At 50.3% G+C, this 21986-nt stretch overlaps 1 protein-coding gene across 2 annotated transcripts in view; it reads right to left on the bottom strand.

Moving 5' to 3' along the window:
• The window catches only part of ESRRB (estrogen related receptor beta), a 183425-nt gene that overhangs the window by 95894 nt on the left and 65545 nt on the right, over window positions 1-21986 (bottom strand). Inside the window, exon 1 of one of the 2 annotated variants that reach the window (XM_065941362.1) lies at window positions 18746-19072. The exons of the other annotated variant lie outside the window; for it this stretch is intronic. Within the exon in view, the coding sequence (XP_065797434.1) occupies window positions 18746-18795 (50 nt within the window). The 5' untranslated portion in view covers window positions 18796-19072. Of the gene's footprint in view, window positions 1-18745; window positions 19073-21986 lie in introns of those variants that run through there. 2 annotated transcript variants of the gene reach the window in all.

Below are 21986 nucleotides of genomic sequence, written 5' to 3'. Positions count from 1 at the left end.
ATGATAGCGGAATAGAGAGACGGTGACAAGCCCTGGTTGGTCCTGAGGCTCACAGATCAGGTCTTCCAGACCATGAGGCCTGGAGGCCCTCCCTGAAGCCAGAGGACAAAGAGGATTTACATTCAGAAAGTCAGGCCATGCACAACCAAGCGTGGGGCAGGGCCGGGCCTGGCTTCTGCACGTGAGCTACAGGACTGTAGACAAGGCCCTCATCCGCTCAGGGCCTCAGTTTCCCCATCTGTCAAAAGGGGGCTAAGGCAGCCATGAGCCTCCTGGGTCTTCCCTAGCCCCCAGGATCTGCCTTTTCCCTCTGGGAAGTAGGGAGTCCCACCTACTACCCATGCGGGGCACTCAGGGGCTGAGTGGGCCTGGCTTCGCTGCCAGGGGTCCCTATTTTCTGGGACCCCTCTGGTCCAGGTAACTTTAATCTCCTGCCATAAAGATATTTCATGCAATATCTAGATGTCATAACATGCAACATATTTTAGACAAATACATTTACAGACCCTGTTCAAAAAAAAAATCCATTTCAGACCACTGTAACTATTTATTATTATTATTATTATTTTAACTATTACCACCGTAAAGTACTGGCAGAATAAAGACTTAGGAGGTCAGGAGGGGCAGCAGAGGGGTGAACAAGGCTGATGGCCGTGAGCACACTTGGGGCATCTAATCAGGCCAAGCTGAGCCCCTTCCCAAGGCGATGAGAGCCTTTTTGCTGAGGGGTGCCTGTCCCCGGCGTGTGGGGGGGTGCAGCAGGGCAGGTCCCCCACTGTGGTCCCTAGTCCTTCCTGGGATTGCTCTGCTGGTCAGGGGTGGAGCTGGATTTACACGAGAGGGAAAACCTCAAAGCCAAACCCAAGCCTGCTAAACACCGGCCACAGCATCAGACAAACCAAAGCTGGCTCCCTCTCCTCGTGCCCCGAAGGCTACGTGCAGGAAACTGGCCCTTGGCACATCTCCTCCGCACAGGCTGTGTGGAGGCCCTCGGAGGCACTGGCCAGGAGCTCCAGCTCAAGCAGGAGGACCACTCTCAGCTGTTTTTCCCCACGAAGGCCGACAGTGTCCTGGGAGGCTGAGCTGGGAGCAGCGAGCGGGTGGGACTTTACTCCTCCTCTTGCCCAACGGGCACCGAGGTCCACACTTCTGGGGGCCCCTGCCCCCAGGGGGCAGCTCAAGAGCCACATGCCCTTCTCAGGGCTGTGCTTCCCCTTCCTGGGGCAGCTTGGGACCATGTTATCGGTGCGGGAGAAATGTCAGGAAGGGGCTGTCTGGAGGACTGCACTGTTTCAGCCAGATCTGGAATTGCGGCCTGGCTCTTCACGTGGATCCCCGTCACCTTGGGCAAGTTGCTCAACCTCTCTGGACCTCAGGGTCCTCTTCCCTAAAAGTGGGATCAGTTCAGTTCAGTCGCTCAGTCGTGTCCAACTCTTTGCGACCCCATGAGTCACAGCACGCCAGGACTCCCTGTCCATCACCAACTTCCAGAGTCCACTCAAACTCATGCCCATTGAGTCGGTGATGCCATCCAACCATCTCATCTTCTGTTATCCCCTTCTCCTCCTGCCCCCAATCCCTCCCAGCATCAGGGTCTTTTCCAATGAGTCAAATCTTCGCATGAGGTAGCCAAAGTACTGAAATTTCAGCTTCAGCATCAGTCCTTCCAATGAACACCCAGGACTGATCTCCTTTAGGATGGACTGGTTGGATCGCCTTGCAGTCCAAGGGACCCTCAAAAGTCTTCTCCAACACCACAGTTCAAAAACATCAATTTTTCGGCACTAGGGACCCCTAATTTACTGAGGCATCACTGATAAAGAGATCATGCTGGAGAGCCCCTGATCAAATGCCAACAAAGCAGCTCCATTCCCTTCCAAGTGGCTAAGATCTGGCACCCCCCGAAATCTACTCACGTGGTCAGGGACCATGTGACACTCTCCCTCCAACATCCCTGAAGGCCAGGGTTCCTGCCTGCCCACACCCACATACCACCAGGCCCCTCGAGTCTGGGAACACAGGGGCCCAGCCCATGGTTTCTCATGGGCATGCTGCGATAGTAGCGGCAAGAGCAGGGCTTGGGGGCCCCTTCTTGGTCCCACCTGCTTGCGGGGACCCACTCAGAACTGCAGTAACACAGGGCAGAAAGGCTTCCGAAGACTTCTCAGGCTCTAAATCCAGGCTGCAAGGGTGGTGCTGGGCAGATGGAAACACGGTGGCCTTTAGAGAACCAGGGCATGTGTAAGTCAGTGGGCTGTTCCCAGTGTGTGTCAGGGCTCAGGACTCCTCAGCCCCTCTGGGCCCTGAATACTCACAGCTTAACCCCCTGCCATGTATACCCTGGAGGGAATCAGAAAAAGTAGCTTCAGACCTCACCCGCTCCCTCAACCAGGCACTCTTGGTCAGTGGACAACCTGTACAACTGTACAGGTGGCCCATCGTCCAACGCACAGATTTTCTCAAAAGATATTCAAGCTTTCACCTCTTATTTATTGAAGGTTCCTCCACACCTGGGCCCTGTGCTGCAGATTCACAAATAAATGGGACTCAGGCCTTTAAGGGGCTCAGGGTGATGGGACAACACTCACACAGAGGTGGGAAGGATGGTGTAATTCTCAAGGCTGTCTCCTCCTTGGCAAAGTCATTTCTCAACAGACCAAGGATTCAGAGAATGAAACGAGCTCCCGGTGATGAGATGCGCCCTTGGCCTGCAAAGCTGTGCGGGTCTAGCCGTTCCCGAGTCTGCAGGCTGGCGGTCCTCTCACCGCTGAAAGTCGGCTGTCTGTGACCGAGTCTCTGAGCTGGGCCTCTTGATGCCAAAGGTCTGAGCCAGAAGCAGTTTCCAGGGAATTGCCAGTGCAGAGACCTCTGAGGCCAGAGAGGGCTGGGGCCTGAGAAACCGGTTGAGATGGAGTCCAGGAGAGCCTGGTGCACTCTGGCCCTCTCCTGGGTCTCTCCTGTGCTGGGCGCTGTGGACCACAAGCTCTCTCCTTCCCACTTTCCTGCGGCTTCCCAGCCACTGCAGCACGGCCAGTGTAACCCCAGGGCAAGCTGACTACAGCGTGTGCACTAACGCGGAGATGCTCTGGAATAAATATTCCCCCAGCTCCCCAAACCAGAGGAACTCTTGCCTCCTCCAGCACGGCTACATTCCCCAGCATTTCCAGGAAAAGGAGCCACCCTCTCATATGGTCTAAGGGACCCACTGCAGACACCACACAGGCTGCCTCCACCCTGGACTTTGGCTATCCTTAGCATCTGCTCTGTTTCTCTCCTGACCTCACCTGCGCCCGCCTCACCCATTCAGCCACATTAGTGACTGCGGGGGTCCCAGTTCCTCTCCTGGCCTGGAGGCTTGAGCGTGACAGGGCCTGTCTCCCAGGAAAACGAGTGCTTTCTGCCTCCTGCTTTAGACTACTACAGTTAAACCCCATGGGCAAGGGTTCAGCAGGGAAAAAGCAATCATCTTACAGTCTAAGGAGAAAACTCACCTTGTGCTATCCAGGAAGGTCATGAGTTTTGATAAAATTTCAACAGGGACATGCCTGGAGCCATGGGAAAGAAATACTAAAAAAACAGCCAAAATTTCTTGAGCACTTACTCTGTACCAGTGTCTGCTTTAACTACTTTATAGTGATCAACTTTTAATCTTAACAGCATTGAAGGGGGTCACTGATGATGAATCTGAGGCACAGAGAGATTAAGTAACTTATCCAGGGTCACAGAGCTGGGATGTCATGAAGCCAGACAACGGTGTGATGGTAAATATTTAAGAACCGGCTGGAAAAGGCAGACTGATTTGCCTGTTTCTGTGGTATAAATACCCCCATTGTGGTCAGTTTCAAGCTACCAATGTGACATGACAGGTGCTGTACAGAAATGGGCAGTAATAAAAGTATTCCCACCATACAGACATACTAGATGCAAATTTAGTTCAAGTACATAAAGGCAGTAAAATATGAGAAGTAGTGACTTTTACCTTTTCATACTGTTCATGGGGTTCTCACGACAAGAATAATGGAAATGTTAATGACCCAGATGATCACGATGGTGTGATCACTCACCTAGAGTCAGACATCCTGGAGTGTGACGTCTAGTGGGCCTGAGGAAGCATCGCTATGAACAAAGCTAGTGGAGGTGACGGAATTCCACCTGAGCTATTTTAAATTCTAAAAGATGATGCTGTTAAAGTGCTGCACTCAATATGCCAGCAAATTTGGAAAACTCAGCAGCGGCCACAGGACTGGAAAAGGTCAGTTTTCTTTCCAATCCCAAAAAAGGGCAACACCAAAGAATGTTCAAACTACCATACAACGGTGCTTATTTCACATGCTAGTAAGGTTATGCTCAAAATCCTTCAAACTAGCCTTCAGCAGCATGTGAACCAAGAAATTCCAGATGTACAAGCTGTGTTTAGAAAAGGCAGAGGAACAAGAGATCAAATTGCCAACACTCTTTGGATCATACAGAAAGCAACAGAATTCCAGAAAAACATCTACTTCTGTTTCATTGACTATGGTAAAGCCTTTGACTGTGTGGATCACAACAAACTGTGGAAAATTCTTAAAGAGACGGGAATAACAGACCACCTTACTTGTCTCCTGAGAAACCTGTATGCAGGTCAAGAAGCAACAGTTAGAACCAGATATGGAACAATGGACTAGTTCAAAATTGGGAAAAGAGTACAGTCAAGGCTGTATATTGTCAAATTGCTTATTTAACTTATATGCAGAATACATCATGGGAATGCTGGAATGGGTGAAGCACAAGCTGGGATCAAGATTGCCAGGAGAAATACCAACAACCTCAGATATGCAACTGACACCATTCTTATAGCAGAAAGTGAAGAAGAACTAAAGAGCCTCTTGATGACGGTGAAAGAGGAGAGTGAAAAAGCTGGCTTAAAACTCAACCATTTAAAAAACTAAGATCATGGCATCCAGTCCCATCACTCACTTCATGGCAATAGACGGGGAAAAAGTGGAAACAGTGACAGATTTTGTTTTCTTGGGCTCCAAAATCATTGCTGATGGTGACTGCAGCCGTGAAATTAAAATACGCTTACTTCTTGGAAGAAAAGCTATGAGAAACCTAGACAGCCTATTAGAAAGCAGAGACATCACTTTGCTGACCAAGGTCTGTATAGTCAAAGCTATGGCTTTTCCAGTAGCCATGTATGGATGTGAGAATTGGACCATAAAGAAGGCTGAATGCCAAAGAATCGAGGTTTTCAAATTGTGGTGTTGGAGAAGACTCTTGAGAGTCCCTCGGACAGCAAGGAGATCAAACCAGTTGATTCTAAGGGAAATCAAGCCTGAATATACATTGGAAGGACTGATGCTAAAGCTGAAGCTCTAATACTTTGCCCACCTGATAGGAAGAGTGGACTCACTGGGAAAGGCCCTAATGGTGGGAAAGACTAAAGGCTAAAGGAGAAGAGGGTGGCAGAGGATGAGATAGTTGGATGGCATCACCGATTCATGAGTGGATATGAGTTTGAGCAAACTCCAGGAGACGGTGAAGAACAGGGAAGCCTGGTGTGCTGCAGTCCATGGGGTGGCAGAATCAGACACGACGTAACAACTGAACTGAACAACAACCAAGTGAGTTTTGAATACTTATTACCTTTGTTTTTAAGACAATGTATTAACTAGTAAGTTTATATAATTTCATTTTTAATAACGATTGTGTTTAACAATCAGCTAAAAAAATCCTAAAAATTTAATGCTCGACTCTCCTGAGTCAGTTTGAGCTGGTTCCCGTACACTACTAGGGCCAGGATTTAGACTCAGTCAATCTGGAGCCAGAGCATTCCCTCCTAATCATTACACTATACTGCCCTCAAGAAGGGCACAGAAGTCCACCTAGCCAGCCAGGTCTGCCCTCATCCATCAACAGGGCAATAGCTGCTGTGGGGCCAGGGCCCTCCTGACACTGCTGTTCCCATAGCCATCTACTTGCCTCTTATGGCCCCAGAATGCCCCTTGACCTATATCTGATCTCCCTAGATTAACCCCACCAATGTGCATCAAGCACCTACTCCATGCCAGGTGCTGCTCTAGGCAGTGGGGACAGAGATGAGCTGATACTCCAGGGGCCGATGGTGTAGTGGGATAAGATAAGCAGATATTCAAATCCAACAGGTTACAACCCAGGCAGGGGCATGGGCCAGACTGTCACTGCAAAAAGAGAGAGTCCTTCTCCTTGGAAAGGGTCAGGGATGACTTCATCAGGAGGGGAACATATGAGCAGGGTTTTAAAAGATAAATAGAAAGTCGCCCGGCAGACTGAGGGTTGGGGATATCCATCAGTACAAACAGGGGAGAGTAGCTCTGAGGTGTCTATTTAGATAGACGTCAGTCATTTAAAAAAGAACGAAATAATCCCATTTATGGCAACGTGGATGGACAGAGAGATTGTCATGCTAAGTGAATTAAGTCAAACAGAGAAAGACAAATGGCATATGATATCACTTATATGTGAAATCTAAAATATGACACAAACTTATTTACAAAACAGAAACAGACTCACAGGCATAGAAAACAAACATAATTACTGAAGCAGGGATGGGGAGTCAAAAACAAAAAAAGAAAAAAAATAGACGGATGTGTTGTGCCAACTGAGGAGGGGACTGGACAATGAAAGGGAGGTGGAGGAACTGAAAACACGCTCTGTATCCTGGCTGGGGGTCTCTGCATCAGTGGAGGGCAAGACAAGGAAGACACAGGGAGAGGCAATCCGGAGGACGATGCTGCAATTCTGCTTTGCATGTGCTGGTGGGAGGTCCACCCGGGAGTCCAAGTTGGACACAAGAGTAGGATTCTGAGGTTCAGACTTAGGAGTTATTGGAGAGCAGGTGATGAGAGAGTGGGAGGGCTTGAGATGGGAGAAAATACAGCTTCAGCATATGTTGATGACAGACTCGGAGGGAGGCATGAGGGGGTGCTTCTGGAGGTTGCCCATGGCCCCTTGGAGGATGAGGCCAGAAAGACCAAAAGTTCCTTTCTCCAGCTTTCCTTTCCGCCCATGACACAGACTGAGGGCGTGGGGGGTGGGAACATGGTCCAATTCACTGTGAGCATTCTGCCCCTGCCTTTTTGGAATAAGACAAGTCCAATTTTCCTCTCTGCCTCCTCTCCAAACCTTACCTAAGTGTCAGACCCACACAGTTAAGAAGGGGTGGTCTGAAAGCTGAAGTTAGAAGGCTAAAACTCTAGGCCCAGTGAGTGACAGGTAACATGTGTAACACTGGTTAGACGGCAGGTGCGCAGCGAGCCAGCCCCTGAGCAAATCCCAGCTTTGTCAGCTGCGTGACCTTGGGCAAGTGACCTGGCATCTCTGTACCTTGGTTTCCTTCCCTGTGAAATGGGGATGGTAATAGGACCTAGTTCCTATTTTCCAATTAACCCCAATAGGGTTACTGTGAGGAAGCAGTGAGTTAACACATGAAATGATCTTAGGACAAAGCCTGGTACCCAGTAAGCGCTCAATAAATGTTAACAACGGTTACTATTACTATTATTACAATTGTCCACCTCTGACACTGCAGTTTATTTCAGCTCTCTCCTCTTCCCCAAGACTTTTCTTCCAGCAAATCCTAAAACGATCCCCAGGGAGTCAGGTATCTTAGAGAGGAGAATTTGAACAGCAAGTGTCAATCGGGCTCTGAAAATAGCGCTGGCCGTGGTGGTTCTGCACTTTCAGCAGCTGGAGGGAGGGCTTTTCTGGGGCTGAGTGAGCCCTGAGCACTGCCCAGCCTGTCTGGAGGTCACGGCAAACCACGGAGGTGATGAGCGCCCTGCGTGTGTTCGTGTGCATAGTGGGAGGTCATAGGCATACCAGACTAGGAAGTAACTACAATGCTAAAAAGCGTGGAGTGTGGCTCTGAAAGGCAGTTCTGAAACCACAGCTGCTTTCTGAATCCGGGGTTCTGCACCCAGTCCTCTAGGATCCTGCGTTTCTACAGGTTCACCTTCTGGGATCCTCCACACTCGGTCCCACCCTCAGGAGGCTCTGTAGCAGGACGGTCACCCATGAGGTGCAGTGCCACTGATGGCCTGCAGGGGGCTCTAGAGCTCTTCCATTCCCCATACTCTGGGCGATGAGGGTACCACGCTTAAAACAATGGTTGTGTTTCCCTGGGCTAAACCACTATGCTGCCCTGGGAGGCAGGTGAGGGAAAGCTGGGGTTCGCTGGTCCCCTGTTGGTGTGTCCCAGTTCACCCATGCCCTCAACTGGCTGTATCAGGTTCGGGCCCTTGTCCTTGTTGCATTAACCACCTAACACTGATCTGGGCTGTTTCCTCCACACCCTCTTAGGGGATGTCTCCAAACGGTCAGCCTCCGCCGCAAGTGTAGCTTCCAACTGCTGGGGTGTCAGCTCCTAGTAAGTAATCCAGTCCCTCAACCTGCTTGGCAGAGAAACACCATGCAGAGACAAGTTCCCTAAAAGACTCTGCTTCCCCTGTTCCTCCCTAAGGCAACATTCAGTAACTCTGGGTGCTGTGCTAGAAGACCTCATTCAGCAGACGTGTTTACCTGACTGCTACTCTATCAATATATCTGGATGACGGAAATGGCTTGTACCCACTAACGTCTAAGGACATGACCAACCTAACAAGGTAATGTCGGCAAAAAGTTAATGATAATCATTTAAAAAGCAGTTTGAAAAAACTGCATATAATTGTTCTTTGAAGCTTTGTAAAAAGTAGAAAAAAATAAGGGAAATGTGTTTCTTTATCAGATCAGTTTAAGAAAAACACCCATGGGTAGGGTTGCCAGATTTAGCAAATATCACATGGGACATACTTATACTAAAAAATATTTGTTGTTTATCTAAAATTCAAATGCAACCAAGGGTCTTGTATTTTACTGGGCAACTTTACCCACAGTCCAAGGATAGAGGGATTCATTCAGAGGAAATTTCCTATTCATCACCTTGGGTCCCAAGTCATAATTCCTTCTATAATCCCCTTGTGTTACATATGGAAACCCAAGCCACATTGATCGCATTAAACGAAGTAATCAGTTCAAGCACCCCAATCTCGCTCCTGAGTAGGAAGGACTCTCATTGTGCAGTTGTATCAAAGGAATGAAAAGTAACTCCCAATAGATAACATCAAAAAATTAGTAAGAACATCAAACGTTTAATGTACACCCACTATGTGCCTGACACTTGTGAATTACCTCTGTTTAATCTTCACAGCCACCCTGGGAGGTAGACTCTATTCTGGAAACTAAAAAAGAGTATCTACAAGTCTAATTTCAGTACTTCTTGCAAAGGCATGTAAATTTCTGGTCAATTACTTCCCAGGGAAAGAAAGGGGAGGGAAACAGAGAGACAGACTCCACTCCATCAACAAACCAGCTTATTCATAATGCAATGCCAGGTCTGTTGCTATTTGATGGTGTGCCACTTCCACAGGAAACTGTCTTAATTTCAGTGAATTATCACTGATTTGTATGGGGCTGTGGGAGAGAACTGGGTGGGAAACCCGTGTAACAACCTTCAATAAGTTGGCCTTACAACTGAGGAAGACGTGTTACACTTCGGGATAATAAACAGCTCATTTGCTGTGAATAAAGGCACACTCAAGCCACCCTGAACACTTGGTGACAATGACATGCAGATTCCAAATGTTCGCTGTAAGAAAAAACACCCTTTCTCCTAATCCTTCTTAAACTCAACAAGACTGATTGGTTTTTATTATTCATGAATTAATTTTTTACTCAGGGTCCAACAAGGGAATTGAAGCTATAACGTTTCTCACCGATGGAGGGGGGGAAGAAAGCAGATCTCAGCCTGAGCAGCACAACCAGAGTGTTGCTGGGATTCCTTGTGGGGTAGGACGTTTTGTTTGTTAAATCAGATAATAATCAATTAATAACCCAAAGCTTTGGGTTGTTGGGTATTTGGGGGGGGGGTTGGAAATTGAGTAAGAACATGAGTAAGAATATTGAAGTAGAAAAAAATTACAGACAGTCCTGGGACCTTGGTATATTCAGGTGGCCCTGATTATGTTTGGCTGATAGTATTAGGCTGGTGTCTGAGGCCGTCTCCTATTTCCAAGGCACACAAACAAAAAAAGGGGGGCAGCGATGAGAGAGGAAATAACAAAGGCCAAGCCAATTTCAGAAGTAACGCAGAGATGAGCAGTTTGCACGTCAGCTGGTCCAGGTCCGGGTGTCGCCATGAAAAGTCACAAAAGGGTCACAGGGATCCAGAGGGGTTGGCTTCCGGACACCCTCCCTCCGATCTCTGCATCCAGAGAGCAGGCTGAGGTACCCAGGAACAGAGACAGAAAGCCCTGGGAGACGCTGAACGGCTGAGAAGGCGATCAAGGGTGGCAAGGTGACTTTGCCTCTCTCTTCACCCCGCTCTGCTCCCAGCTATTCACATGTGCCAAGTCATAACCCCCTCGTCCTCCGTGTGCCTTTGGTCTGCAAACTTCTCCTGAGATCGCAGCCAGAGGAACTAAGGAACACGGGGGCAAGGAGAGGCAGAGCATGGCATGGATCTCAGGTGGTCGTGACAGGAGGGTCAGAATCCTTTACAAGAAACATCTCTGCCTTCCCAGTTCAAAGGCAACACACCCGGCATTTCTCAAGGGGGCTGTGTGTCGAGCACTGCATTCTCCTTTACTCGTCTGTTCATATTTCAGACACCAGGCATTTTCTTTGCTCCTGGATGAATTTAGACATGCAAACCTGAAGCCTTGGTACGTTATGCTTGCAGAAAAACATTTATGTTTGGAGGCAAGACACAGCAACCCTCATCCAGTTACTATGAGGGAATGGTCATGAGAATTGCTCGGCGCTTTTGGGAAAGAAAAAGCTGCAAGCTGTTAATATTACTGTTATAATTATTACAACCATTGCATTCTTGCTATTACTTCTGTGAAAGAGGTGTTCTTTCTGCCAAAGCTTGTTAGCCTGACTGCTTAGGTAGACAATGTCAACATACCCAAGGGACAAACGACAAAGAGTGAGGCTAAAGGAAAAGGATAGATACTGCACTCTGCATGCGGACTGAAGAGATGTCTCACCGTCAAAAGGAATGTTTCCTCCCTATCGATTAGGATGGCAAAAACAAAAGCATACACCGGCTCATTCACTCACATCACCAGGATCCCAAACTAGAGCTCCAAGTGTGAGGAAGTGAGAGAGCGGAGAGATGGAAAAACTGACTTCGAATAAAGTGTGGGGCATCCTGACACCCTCTCAGCCGTACCTCCTCGGGTAACAGACGACCAACCTGGAATGTGCTTTCAACAGGAGGTTTTTACCCTCTTAGCTGTCCCCACCAAATGCAACTGGTGGGTCAAGGTCTTGATGGCTGAAGAAGAATGAGGTGGCCTGTAACAGCCATTCTGCTTTGGGACTTCTCTCAACTAATCATGCTCAGCACCTCGAAACAGTTCCAACACACCCAAACACTCACACACACATACTTACACACACGCTCAGGTAGACACACACACACCCTATACTCCTTCCTCTAAAACATGTAAAACCAAAGAGGGATAAAACATGAACTAGAGCAAGTTGGAATGAAAATAAAGGGAAAAAATAAGTAAAGACAAAGGAAAATGTTAAATTGAAAGATATGAGAGAATTTCATTTGAAACGTCACTCTTCACCTCCTCAACCCCCCAACTACAGCGTTTCCTTAGGACTGTATTTTCTTGTTCTCTGTCTTTCGGAAACCAAGAACACGGGAAAAGACCAGTGATGCTCTAAAACCTTTTGCTGGGTATCTTTTTAAAAATACAAGCCAGGTAAAAACACCAAAAACATAAACGTAAGTAAATATAATACTTTAAGAATTGTATAACAAGAAAAGGAAAAAACATTATGAATGTAAGTCATTTTAAGCAGTTAAAAAAATAAAATAACACTTAGCATTGGGGTTTTGAAACTCACAGCTTCCTAGACAGGAAGACTTGACTCTAATTGGGCACTTCACATTCGTGCAATTTTAATGCAGTGTTTCAGTAAACACTGATGGTCAGGCGTGAGGCTGGCTGCTACTGTAATTGGCAGGAGAGGACTCTGATATAGTTTAAAATGAAAATTGATCACATTTAAAACCGGGAGATAAAAACAAAACCTTGTTGGAGTTTGTTTAACTGCCTTTTGACCTCTGGATGAAATGACATTGAGAAACAAAATAACATTATCCAGAAAACCATTCCCAGAAAAGGCTCAATCCTGGGGACTCTGAATGACAGTGTTGAAAAGACGAATATTTTTAAAGTCATAAGGAACAGAGGAGAGAAATTTAAAGGAGGGGCGGGGGAGAGGAAGAGAAGGAAAACAAAATTCTTTGGGACTAAAACGTGTGTAGGTTAAAAAGCATGGCAAATGAAGATGAAAAAGCAATTACGTCTCTAACCCCCAGGAAAACTTTTACTTGGAGCTTATTTTAACCCGAGACCACACAATCCTGAATTTAAGGCATTTAGCCAATAGATTTTTTTTTTTTTTAACCTCATCCAGTTTCATATCGAAAGTCCCATGGGCAAATGAAAACCAGTCTGATTTTCCTTGACGTAAGAACACATTTGACCTTTAGCGATAAGACTGTCGATGGCCATATCCAGGGAGAGAAGGGTTAGCCGGGAACCTGGGGAAGAACTGCCTGCCCCTTTGCGTGTGGCCATCTGTTCTCCGGGAGAAGGGCAGCCCGGCCTGTTCGCCCTCTCCGGGGTCTGCCAGCCCTACCCAGGCCCAGAGAACCGAAGAAAGCCTCTTAGGAAAGACTGACCTCCTCCGATGGCAGGGACAGCCAGCCCCCTTGGGTCGCTCTGGGCTCCCTCCCACACCACGGAAAAACCCCAAGGCGCACAGCCCCTCGCTGGAATGTGGCCACAGCCTGACCTCAATCCAGGCAAGGGGTAAAAGGCAGGTCAGCAGGGGCCGGGTTTAAGCAGCAGAGCCCCTCGTCTCCCCTCTGAAAGGGGAGCCCCGCCGTGGCTCTCACACACCTGCACACACAGACACTTTCCTAGGAATGGATGCGGCTTTTGATGCTTCGGGGTTTGGAGACATCCTCTGTATCAAGGGTGTTAACGGCAACAAAAAAGGGCTTGACACTCCCTTAAGCCAATGCTTATAAGTAGAGGGGCTATTAAAATCCTTTCTGTTCTAATCCTGATCCTACAGAAAGGCACTCTAGGTAGGCAGACACACCAGTGCACTCACAGGAGGGGCGGGGGTTGGGGGCCATGCGTGGGCTCCAAGTTTCCCGCTTGTCTGGTTTGTCGGCGTCTTTCGTTGGGTGGGTGGTTGTGGCGGGGAGGGGGTGTGTGGTCTCTGCTCCCAGGGACAAATTGAGCCCGTGTTCTCCTGCAGTCTGCCCCCCACACATCGGGAGTGAGGGCACCCTGCAGAACCTGGGAGCCAGCCGGCAGTCACAAGGAGGCCCCTCCAGAGCCCTGCTTCCCCCAGCGAAGTCCCTAGAGCCACTGACCAGCATGCACCCACAGTCTTCCAGTGACCTCCTTCCAGTGTGGCCCAGGAAGTGTGCCAGGAAATACTCCAGCCTGCCAAAGGAGGGGGGGTCACACTGTCACAAGTGGTAAGGGTCACATGCCCAGTGGCCTAGGGAAGAAACACGCCCCCAGTGACTGACCTCTCCCAGGCACTGCCCTGACAACCTCTCCCAGAAAGCAGTCTGGCCCGGCCACCCCCTTCCCCGGGACAGCCCTGCCATTATTAGGGAAAGGTCAGCGGCCTCACTAGAGGCGCGGGGAGCGTGTGTGGGTGGGTGGGAAGGGTTAATCTGCCGGCCAGCCAGCACAGGGGTCACTCTGATGTGCAGAGAAGTTGAGCATCCCAGTCCCCCAGAGCTGGTCTGCTAATTACATTTGCAATTATAAACACCGCAACCTCCCTGCGCAGGGACATGGCCACACCAGCGGATGGGACAACCAGGATGTGAGCCCACCGCAGGCCACCCCAGCCACACGGGGGGACACCGGGGCCAGCAGAAGCCCATGGGGCCCATGGACCCCTCCTCCGAGGAATGACCAGGCATATGACGGTTCCCCGGAGGTCCAAGGCTGCTGGGCCTGAGAAAGGGGACGGTCACCAGAGAGGAAGTCCAATCAGAGGTCACCAGCACTCGGACCTTCGGTTTATCCCTAGAAGTCAGCAACTGGCCTCACGGGCAGGAGATGAGCTCAGATTTGTCTGCTCCCAGCCCATTCTCAAACGGAGCCCTTCGGGGCTTCCTGGCCTGGTCTGTGGACCCTCTGCTGGCGCCCCACACATGCTCTGGTGGAGGACATTGGAGGCTCAGCACTCAAGCTGTGCATTCCCCAGGGGACTCTTCGGCCAAAAGCCACCCAGCTTCAAGCCAGAAGCTCCCAGTAAAGCTGGGAGGAGTCCTGACAAATTTTGGGCAGACCTCCTGGTCAAGCTGGAAGAGAGACAGAGCTGAACGATGGCCGGTAGGTGTGAAAAGGCACCAGCCTGGGGTGTTCAGGGTGTGGGCTGGACTTTACTTTGAAGGAGTGGATTAGGCTCCGCATCTCTGCTATTCTGTCCTCTTAAATGAGAACCACAAAAATCATATTGAGAAAACCACCTAAAGCGTCTGGTAGACACATTCTAGGGAAGGGCGCTGCAGAACTTGGTCAAAAGCATCCCGGCTCTTGTCTAAATGTCTGGCTGAACTAGCTTTCCTTTTGAACCCTGCTCCTTCACACAGCCAGCTCCATCGGCCACCCCCATGCAAACACGCTGGCAATGCCTCTCCTCCCCACACCTTCCTTTGGGCTGCCAGGCTTGTACAGACCTTCCCAGTCGCTGTGCTCTAAAGAAGCTGGGCATTTTGTAGAGGACTGAGGAAGGGGCTTAAAACAAAAAAGAAAAGAAAACATTTGGCCATATGTCCCATTATCAGGAACACGAATCAAGCAGAGTCACAAGGGCCCCCTGGGCTAGAGCCGGGACACTCGGAGAAGGCAGGGTTGTGACATGAAATCTCTGTCACAGCCACTTCCCTCACAGAGCTTTCCCCGAAAGTCCCCTCTGTCTCTCCTCTCTCAGACTAAATGGAATATGTATTGATTCCACCAAATCAATAGAATGAAAAGGTTCTTATTTGGTGGGTCAGTCTGTTTCTTCATATATGTTTGTTTAAGAAACATCTTTTTCATATGTTCCAATTGTTGGTAAAAATCGAGGACTGTTTCTAAAATGGAGTTGCGGAAATGAGTTCCGAGAGGAAATTTCCAGTTGATGTCAAGATCTCACTCAGCTGGAAAGGGCCTGGCCCAGGACTGGGGCCCTCGCCTCCGCCTCCTGTTCCCTGTTAAGCTTGTCGCCCTCAGGCCGAACGAGCCCATCCTCTTCCACGGCAGCCCACACCTTCCAGAAGGGGGGAGCAGCCACAGAAAGGTTTATTTCCTAGAGCCCCTCCCTCAGAAAGCCAAGATAAATGTCCTCCCGCTGATTTATTTTTAAATGTACCATTAAAAATTAATTTCCCCCTTTGTTTTTCTCTGGGTCACTGATTCTGAATTACCATGTGGCATTTTTCCTACGTGTGAACCCACATATTTTACCTTTGGGACAGTTTGTCTTCTGTTTCTTTAACATCAGCAAAGTGGTCATCGGATGGTGGGTGACGAAGCCCCCACCGCCCCCAGCCCCGACTCCCCGGATTGTCTGCCCAGGCTCTCCATCGGGTCCGTCCCTGACGCATTTGTACACAGGCCCACACAAGCCAGCACGCTCACTCCGACTCTGGCTGATTATATATGTACATAAAATATTGATTAGAAATGCTAATGGAGTCACCTACAGGATCGGCTACAGGAAAAGGAAAATGAAGGAGAGAGAGGTATGAAGGTCCCAGTGTATCTGTGTGTGTGTGTGTGTGTGTGAGTGAATTTCTCACCTGGAAAGTGAAAATAACACTAAAATATTAAAGCTCACTCTTGGTATATTAGCAGGTGAGAGGGAAGTCTGCGGAGTTCTTCCTCGCTGGACTGTGGTCCCTGCGCCCTTGGGTTTTTTTTTTTATTCAAGTCCAGAAATGTCAACTAAGGCAAATAGGTAGAAGCTATCCATACAGAGCACGCGAACCCACCTACTCTTGTATATGTTCCCAGAGAAACCTCGGCACCATAATGGATGGACTCATGCTACCGTCCTTCCAACAAACCAAAGAATGCAGTCCTGTGTCTTGTCACTTTGCTGCCAGGGGGCCTCTAACGCTACTTTTTGTGGAGCGGGGGCGGGGGGCTGGTCAGAAGGCTGCCTCCCCCAACGGCAGCCTCCGACCTCTACAAGCTTGTCCTTGGCAATTTTGTACCCCAGTAACCATAGCAGAGGTACACCTTCTCCAGGAGGCACGCACCTGCGTGTGGGGGCCCGGCTCACTAATGCTTGGACTGCTGCCCAGCAGGTTTGGGACTCTGAGAAACAGCATCTCACCGGGATGCTTAGATCTTCTGTAGACGAAGCAGGCACCTTTCTGGCTTTTCCTGTGCCCCATGGAGGGAGAAGCTAATTCTTTGGAAAAAAAAAAAAAAAAAAAACAACCACCAAGAAGGCTAGGGAGTCCAAATCACTATCAGGCTTACTTTATAATTGATTTCCACTTCAAACCCTTCCCAGACACCCAGGACCTCAGCTACCTCATTCGCCTTTGCCGCTTCCCTGACACTCCTTCTTTGCCCATATTTCTCCTGAAACTCAAGCCAGGGTTGCCGTCAACTCGATGAATTACCCAGCTGCTAAATCCCCCATCTCTCCTTGCTTTCCTGGTCAACATAATCAAAAGATGTACTTCCCCATATGAAATTTCATATTTATTGACTGTGACTTGAGCCAGGGACAAATACATAGATATTTCAAGCTCAACTAAAGAAGTCACCTCTGGAGAGGGGAAAACTAAATAATTTAAATATCCAATATTTGTCTTACTTGGTAATTTTATGTAAGGAAATGCCCCACAAGCATCACACACAGTTCACAGTCTCACCTACTGGGGAGGTTTCTTTGGGGGCTCCCCCTCCCTTACGGAGGGAGCACCATAGTGTGGAACAAACCCCCACCCCAACCGCACCAGTCATACAAGCTGGGATCGTATAACCTTTAAACAGAATTAAAAGCCACTTTTCACACTGATGGAAATGTGAATCCAAGATGCCCCTCATCTCCTAATCCAATCGCCTCTTCTGACACTCTGTTTCAATTCTGGCGGCACCTAAAGGACCCTCTGCCCGGGGAAATTCCCAAACTGGAATCAAAAAGGTCAGCGTGGAGGCTGGACCGTGCGGTCCCTGCCCCCAGGAGACGCTGCTGTGGAGTCGCCTTCTCTCTCACGCGCGGTCCACCTGGGGTGGAGGTATTCTGTTCAGCGCGGGGCGTAATCACAGCTACTGGGACCCCACGTTATCCAGAGTATTGTTTTAGGAATGTCGTGGTTCCTGGGAGGAGGGGGTGATACAAAAAAGGAAAGGATGACCGAAGGAGAACTGACTTTGGTAGTTCAGCTAGCTTCGGGGGGTGGCGGGGGGGAAGAGGAGGAAGAATAGCAAGAAGTTTAAGCAGGTCCACGAGAATCTGGAGTTTTCATTGTAGTATTATCTGAAGCCTTCCGGGGGAACCACACGGAGTGCGCCCACACCCAGACGCCCCGGACATCTGCCGGGAGCGCGGCGGCGCCGGGAGCGCACGCGGGGAGCCCGGGACAGGTACCTGGGCAGGTGGGGCGACGATCGCTGAGGGCCCTGGCAGGAGAACGGCGGGTGGCCGGAGCAGAACCGCGCAAAGTCAAGGATGGTCGCGCGGGGCAGCGTTCCACCATTCGGGGAATCAGTTGTGCGCTTCCCCACTCTGCGCACTCGGCAAGCTGCCCAAGTCCGGGGACCTGCGGTAACCCGGTGTCTAGCACCGCAGCCCCCACCGGCCACCCGCGGGCACGCGGCTCAGACAACCCCAAGTTCCAGGGAGGCGAGCGCAAAGCCGCCCCGTGGCACGGAAATCACCCGGCACCACCTAGTCTAAAGCCGCGAACCAACTTTGCCTCCGCTGCAGCGTCCAGCCGATTGTCCCCACTCCTGGCGGGAGGCGGGCATCCCCTGGCGGGGCGTTCTGGGCACAGTCTAACCAGGCCGCGCCGCCCGCACCCCTGGGGGCGGGTGGCTGGGGGACTTGGGTCCACCGCGCCGCGTGCGCGCCCTCGGGGAGCCGCTCTGGGACCGCAGCGCGAGACCGCGCTCGCCGCCCACGGTTTCCAAATCTGCGCGGCACGTTCAATTTCGCCCCCTTGCCGGGACCGTTTCTGGTCCCCAGTATGAAAATAAACATTAAAGTCAAAGGGCCCGCAGGGACGCTTTCCCGAGTGGGAACGGGACATCCCTGAGACATCCCCGCACCTGTTCTGGGCTCGCTCCTTCCCATTCCACAGAAACTCAAATATTTTCTCCCCGCGGGGGACGATCGGAGTGAAGGCGAAAAGCTCTGCTCTTACTTAAGAGTGGGGGTTTGTTAAAGAGGGGGTGGTGGTGAGGGAAAAGTTAGAGCCGGGTTCACCCCCAGAAGGAAACCCAGAAAAGTGTGCGGTTTTCCCCTTCCGACGTCCCCCCCAGGTGCCCTCACCTTCCCCCCACCCCCCAACCCCGGGGTCCCTGCCACTTCAAGAATGCCTAGAAGAACTGCGACACTCAAGACAGAGCCGGCGGGACAGGCAGAAGGACAGACACAGACGGAGAAGCCGAGCACCTACTGGTTGTGGTAGCCGAGGGGGTCAGGGACGCAGAGTTCGGACACGTCCATCAGTCCCGTTTTAGCATTCCCAGTTGGTAGAGAAAAGGCGGCGGGGAGATCACGCGGAAGAGCGAGTGAAGGGCACCGGCGAGGCGCGAGTCCGGGCAGGGGCACGGTGAGCCGGCCGAGGCGGAGTGGGTGGATGGAAGCGCCGCGGCGGGGCGCGAGGGAGGCCGAGAGCGGTGCGCGCCCAGCCCAGCGCTCCCGCACTCGGGCACACACTCCTGCGCTGGCAGAGGGGATGCGAAGCGGTGGAGGCGGCTCGGGCACCAGAGACCTGGAGCCCACTAACCCTACTGTAGCTTTAAGGCTGGGAGACTGATGTACGGTTTGGCTCCTATTGGCTATCTCTCAGGGGCTGGACTTAAAGTGACAGAATCGAGCTGGGGTGGGGGGAGGGGGGTGAGCCAGAGAGACTTCAATGGAACCCGGCGCTCGCGCGAGGTCCCCACCTCCGGAGGAGTAGGAGAACTGTGCTGTCGAGCCGCAAGGCCTGTCCTCTCGCCATTAAAGAAAAAAAAATTTTTTTTCTCTTTTTTAGCCCAACTGGCTGGTGTGGCTGGGGACTTGAAAGGTGTGCCCTTTATATATCCTCTCTACCCCCAACCCCCAGTCTGATCTTTTAACTGGCAGGTCTAGCAAACTCACCTCTCAGCTCTTTGGAAAGGGTATGTTTTTAAATTTAAAAACGAGACCCATTTCTCCTCCCGCCTATCAAAAAGAGGAGGCCAGCTCCTTAGAAATTCAGAACCTCACACCTGGTGTTTGGTGCACAAAAGTGCAAAGGGTCAGGCTCGTAGGTGAGCCCCAGCAAGAGAGGGACTGATTCCCTCCCCAGTTCTCATCACCTGGGCCAGTGGGTTCTGAACAGCTCTCCTACGACTAGACGGCAGGGCTTGATTCTATAAAACACTCTCAAGATGTATACAGTGATGTTCTCTTCATTGGCAACCCTCAGAAACATTCCCAGGACACAGACACAAGCAAATAAATTCCTGTCTGCTTAGAAAAACACAATTATGGTTAAAACAACCAACTTACCAGCCACATCCACTTCAAGGCACAAGTAGACACTTCAACATACACACCTGAATCCCCAGCTACGAACATACCTGCATCCCTGTCTGCTGCTCTCTCCATGAACCCGAATATTACTGTACTAAAACCAGCTGTAAGCCGAGCCCCAGTCCTTCTTCTGGGGCTTGTAGTCTTTTGAGATGTGCCAGCCACAGGGATAATAATCAATTTGATGGTTCAAATGAGTGTGGGGAGGAGATAGGTTTAGAATTATCTAAAAGGGAGGGGAAAAAAGCCCTCAAGAGAGACCACCACCTTATTCTCCTATATTCTATAAAAGACAATGAGCAGTAGGGGGGAAAACATCATTTTATCATCAGAATAAAGTCTAAATGGATTGTAACTGCAGTCAGTGTTCAAGCACTTCAGGACTAAAAGCAGGAGGCTTGTGAGAAACCCCAGGAGGGGCCGACCGCCCGGGAGGGGATGGGGAATGGGCAGCAGGACGGCAGATGATACTTGACTTGGATAAATGGAAGCTCGTGCAGGCTGGGAAACCGAGCTGAGGTTTTTCCTATGTGCTGAAGTGGAGGACCGCGTGGGATTCTCCAGGCTCGGGACGCCGGCAGGTATCTCACAGAGAGATGGATGAAGATGTCGGCTCTGTCAGTAGAGCCCCCAGCAGCCCTGGATTTTTTTTTTTTTTTTAATCACATAGGTACTTGGTTACATTGGAAATGGAAAGAGGGCTGCAGGGATCCAACCACCACTGGTTTCTCTGCCTCCTTTCTGGCCCCTGGAAATCCACTAGCTGAGCATTTAGCAGCCAGGAAGCACTTTGTAAAATGAACATCCAAAGTCCCCTTCGCAATTTGTTGCAGTTAAGAAAGAGACCCCAGTCTTTCCCCATGGCCAATCAGCGTGCCCCAGATGACAAACCCCTGTGTGTCTCCACACCCCGTCTCAGCCCATGAGATGGCCCCCTCAGGCTTTGTCCCTGCCACCCAGAACGCCCCAGCTTCCAGATCACATTAGAAGCTTCTGCTGTTTGCCTTGCTTAAGGTAATTTATTAGTTTGCAATTATACATATATTGGTATGACTAACACCACCCCCTGCACATGCATGCGTGCACACACACCACTAGACTGTAAGCCCTATAAGGGCAGGGACCGTGTCTGTTTTTGTTCACTGGAGAATCCCCAGTGCTTACCAGTGTCTGGCACATGGCAGTTGCTTGATTAAAACCTTGTTGAATGAAATGTTAGACCATAGCAGTTTAGAGTGGGGCGGGGGCCGTCTGCTGTCGGGACAGGCTGGTTGCCCCACAAGGACTTAGCTCCTAACAAGTTGTATGAGATCCACTGGGTTTTTGCGGTGGGGGTGCCTTTTGTAAACTGGAGATAGAGCACACTCAGTGGAACGTGAAAAGAAAGACAACTTCACAGCTTGGAGTGGATGCAAAGCCACTGGGTGCAAATGAGGGAAAGCAGAAAGTCTGTGTTGGCTCAAAACATATACGCACTACAGTATATAAAATAGATAACTTATAAGTACCTACGGTATAGCAGCGGGAACTCTGCTCGATATTCTGTGATGGCCTATATGGGAATAGCATCTACACAAGAGTGGGTATATCTATAACTGATTCACTTGGCTATACAGCAGAAAAACACAACATTGTAAATCAACTATACTCCAATAAAAATTAACATTAAAAAAGCTAGGCTCTTGCCCACCTAACTACTGTCTGCATTCAAGGCATGGGGACGCAGGTGACTAAGGGCCTCGCCCCTGGGCCCTAGCTGATTGTCCTCCAGGGCGAGAAAGAGGTCCCTGAGATCCAGCCCTCTTTGGACGTCCTCCTCCTCCGCAGTGACTGTCCAGCCCCATCACACACAGCCCTGGGGCAGAGTTCTTCCTCCCTTCCCTCCCTGGCAAGTGTGCGCCTGCAGACTCCCCTGCAGGGGAGGAGAGGGCCCACTGGCACGGTCACCCTGGGGACCTGATCCAGCCCGGCAGGGCCAGGCTTCTCCTGTGGTTTCCCAGGCAAGTGTGGCCAGGACGCACACTCTTTATGGGACCAGTTTCTCTCCTCCCCTCCGTCCCCAGCCAGCTCACGGGGTTCCTTCCCAAAGCCAAGGTGGGTTCCAGGCCTCTAGCTGGAGGGCAAGTGCAGAGCAT

The sequence above is a fragment of the Muntiacus reevesi genome, chromosome 7, assembly GCF_963930625.1.
Source record: "Muntiacus reevesi chromosome 7, mMunRee1.1, whole genome shotgun sequence".
In the NCBI taxonomy this organism is placed as follows: domain Eukaryota; kingdom Metazoa; phylum Chordata; class Mammalia; order Artiodactyla; family Cervidae; genus Muntiacus; species Muntiacus reevesi.
The sequence above is the reverse complement of the archived record's forward strand: the minus strand, read 5'-3'. Positions and strand labels throughout refer to the sequence as shown.